Genomic DNA, 2,930 nt, shown 5'->3' with positions numbered 1-2,930 from the left:
AACAAAGCGTCTTATAACTCAAAATGTGTACATAATCAGTAAATCAAAGTATTTACAATATTATTCAGCATCATATGTAGATCGCAACTATGTAATGTTGTAAATTATTTTGTTTCCCTTTAAATATGTAGTTGTTTAATATTCTTCACATTATAAATAGTTTGTGAAGATGCAGACTTTCTGTGGTGTGCTCAGAAGGGAAGGAGACACACCTTCACAAAACCACAATAATCTTGTATGCAAAGTGTAAGCAGAGTGCTGTGAAAGGGTTAAGCTCTTAAGCCAACCAAGTGTGGCTTCCAGTAACATGATCTGCAGAAAAGTTACTGGCTGCACACACCAAACCTCCAAGCATCAGTCTGCATCTGGCAAGTCATTGCGCTGACTGTTCAGAAGAAGGATGATCTATATATCTACCATGGAGAGACATCAGCAAACCTGGGGCAAAGAAAAGACTATTGTCTGCAAGGCATGATCCCTCCAGCTTCAGCATCACACGAGACAAGACTGAAGCACGTCTGCAAAGCAGGTATGAGCAGACTCCTCAAGAAACAGACGGCAATGGCATGGGAAAAGCTCCAGGCTTCTTAGTTCAGAAAATATTTTATAAGCTGCTTCCTCCCTGTTCATGCATTTTCTGCAGATTTGGTTCTTACCGCCATGCTATGCAGACCTTTATTATTTATCTCACAGCCATAAAAGACAAGGGAACAGAAGAGTTCCCAACCTCAGTGACATGCCTCCCATCACAACCTCAAACATGGAGTGCCTTTTCAGAAGAAGGAGAGTGCTGAAAACCTGCTTAACCTTGTCGCTACTATTTGCCACCCTGGTCACCATACATAAACTGAAACTAGTCGAGGAAGGAACAAAGGGACGCCTGGCATTCCATACCAGAATAATGAATGAGTGGTTGCAACCAGACAATAGTTCCTCCAGGAGGAACAGCAAAGGAACCACTAGCAATTCTGCTGCTGCTGGTGGTGGTACCTCAGTAGGGTTGAGTCTGCCTCCACAAAGGTGGGACATTAATGAGAGTAGATGTCCTGAGAACACTGGTCTAAGAAGACAACCTTGGTTCAAACATGTGGATCCTAGATTCCATCAGTTTATTTTGCATCGGCATTGCAGGTATTTCCCATTGTTGCTTAACCACCCTGAGAAATGTCAGGGAGATGTCCACCTGCTCATAGTGGTGAAGTCCATCATTGAGCAACATGATAGGAGAGAAGCTGTGAGGAGGACATGGGGCAAAGAGAAAGAAGTAGATGGCAAGAAAATCAAAACTCTGTTCCTTCTTGGAACTACATCCGTAGGTAAAGATCACAGGAACCTCCAGAGACTCATTGAGCAGGAGAACCAGATTTATGGGGACATTCTACAATGGGATTTCATGGACACTTTCTTTAACTTGACTCTTAAAGAGGTGAACTTCCTAAAATGGTTTCACATATATTGTCCAAATGTTGAGTTTATTTTCAAAGGTGATGATGATATTTTTGTGAATACTGAAAATATATTAGATTTCTTAGCCTTCAAAAAGAAAGACCCTCTACTGCCAAGCTTATTTGTAGGAGATATTATATCCAGAGCAGTTCCGATTAGGAATAAACAAAGTAAATATTATATCCCCAAAGAGTTGTATGACAAACCCTATCCAGTGTACGCTGGTGGAGGTGGCTTCCTAATGGCTTCCGCTCTAGCCAGAAGACTGTTTATAGTTTCTGAGAACATCCAGTTGTTTCCCATTGATGATGTGTTTTTGGGAATGTGCCTTAAGGCCATAGGTGTGGAGCCCAAGTTGCATCCAGGATTTAGAACATTTGGAATCAGCAAAAAGAGATCAAGTGCAATGAACAGTGACCCTTGTTTCTATAAGAGCTTGTTGGTGGTCCACAAGTTAAGCTCAGAAGATCTCCTTAAAATGTGGAATGTTGTCCATGATGAAAAAATTGTCTGTGGTAAAAGGGTTAATATTTACAGGTGATTGGCCTAGAGGGGAAAACAAATATGATTTTATTTTCATATAAATTGTTTACATTTCTCTAAATTAATGTGGGAATTTTATTTTTATTTTTTTTATTTGTTTTGCTTTTGCTTTCCAGCTGGTTTGGAAATAACATCAAAAGATTACACTTACTGCACTTTATATGATATAAAAAATTGTAATAAAATCAGATTAATCATTTGTGGACACACATAACACAAGCAGAAGCACAATAATATATAGAAAATTGTTTCTAAAAAATGTTAACCTCCTGTTGTAACCCCCCCCCCCCCCAAATAAAATAAATAAATAAATAAAGCATTCTAAATGGTAATATGTTTATAATAAATTAGGGTCACACTTTTGTTAAAATACAAAATTATTTTTGCCATTCAAAACAAAAAAAGGAATAATTTTTAAAAAATCTACTGATTTATATCCCCCTCCCCCCAAACAAAAATGATGTAGTAATTATAAAGGTTGTTAGATTTCTTTTTTTGAATTAAGTACAAAATAATGACAGAATTTTAAGATGTAACACATGAATTACTCGCTGATGGGGACATTGCTTTGTATCACAAGATGGCTTCTGGTTAAAAAAAAAATGTCGGAAATATAAAAATTAACTGCTAATTACGATTAATATGTGATCATCTATGAAAAACCAAAAAATGCAGTTTTGCTTATTGTTTTGACAATTATTATAATTTTTAAAAAATATGATAGTTGATGTAGTACAATGGAAATGTGATTATTTCAATAGTATTCATGTGGAAATTATATTGAAAATGTCATTTTAGGCATATACCATAAGTAAGAAAACCCCACCTAGTGGAATCAGCCTCAAAATATACTCCGTAGGTAGAAATTGTGTGTGTACTCTGTATGTATGTATGTATATCAGGGGAGCAGATACCATGGGGGTATATCATGAGACTATACA

The 2,930-nt window shown here is 37.0% G+C and overlaps 1 protein-coding gene across 1 annotated transcript; it reads left to right on the top strand.

The window, feature by feature from the left end:
- The first annotated feature begins 351 nt into the window (after positions 1–351).
- Positions 352–2,354, top strand: LOC120998582 (UDP-GlcNAc:betaGal beta-1,3-N-acetylglucosaminyltransferase 7-like). Its single transcript, XM_040429297.1, has one exon. It carries the CDS (start codon positions 629–631, stop codon positions 1,985–1,987), a length of 1,359 nt encoding a protein of 452 aa, XP_040285231.1. The 5' UTR covers positions 352–628; the 3' UTR covers positions 1,988–2,354.
- The last annotated feature ends 576 nt before the right edge of the window (positions 2,355–2,930 follow it).

This window comes from Bufo bufo, chromosome 1, assembly GCF_905171765.1.
Source record: "Bufo bufo chromosome 1, aBufBuf1.1, whole genome shotgun sequence".
In the NCBI taxonomy this organism is placed as follows: Eukaryota; Metazoa; Chordata; class Amphibia; order Anura; family Bufonidae; genus Bufo; species Bufo bufo.
The sequence above is the reverse complement of the archived record's forward strand: the minus strand, read 5'-3'. Positions and strand labels throughout refer to the sequence as shown.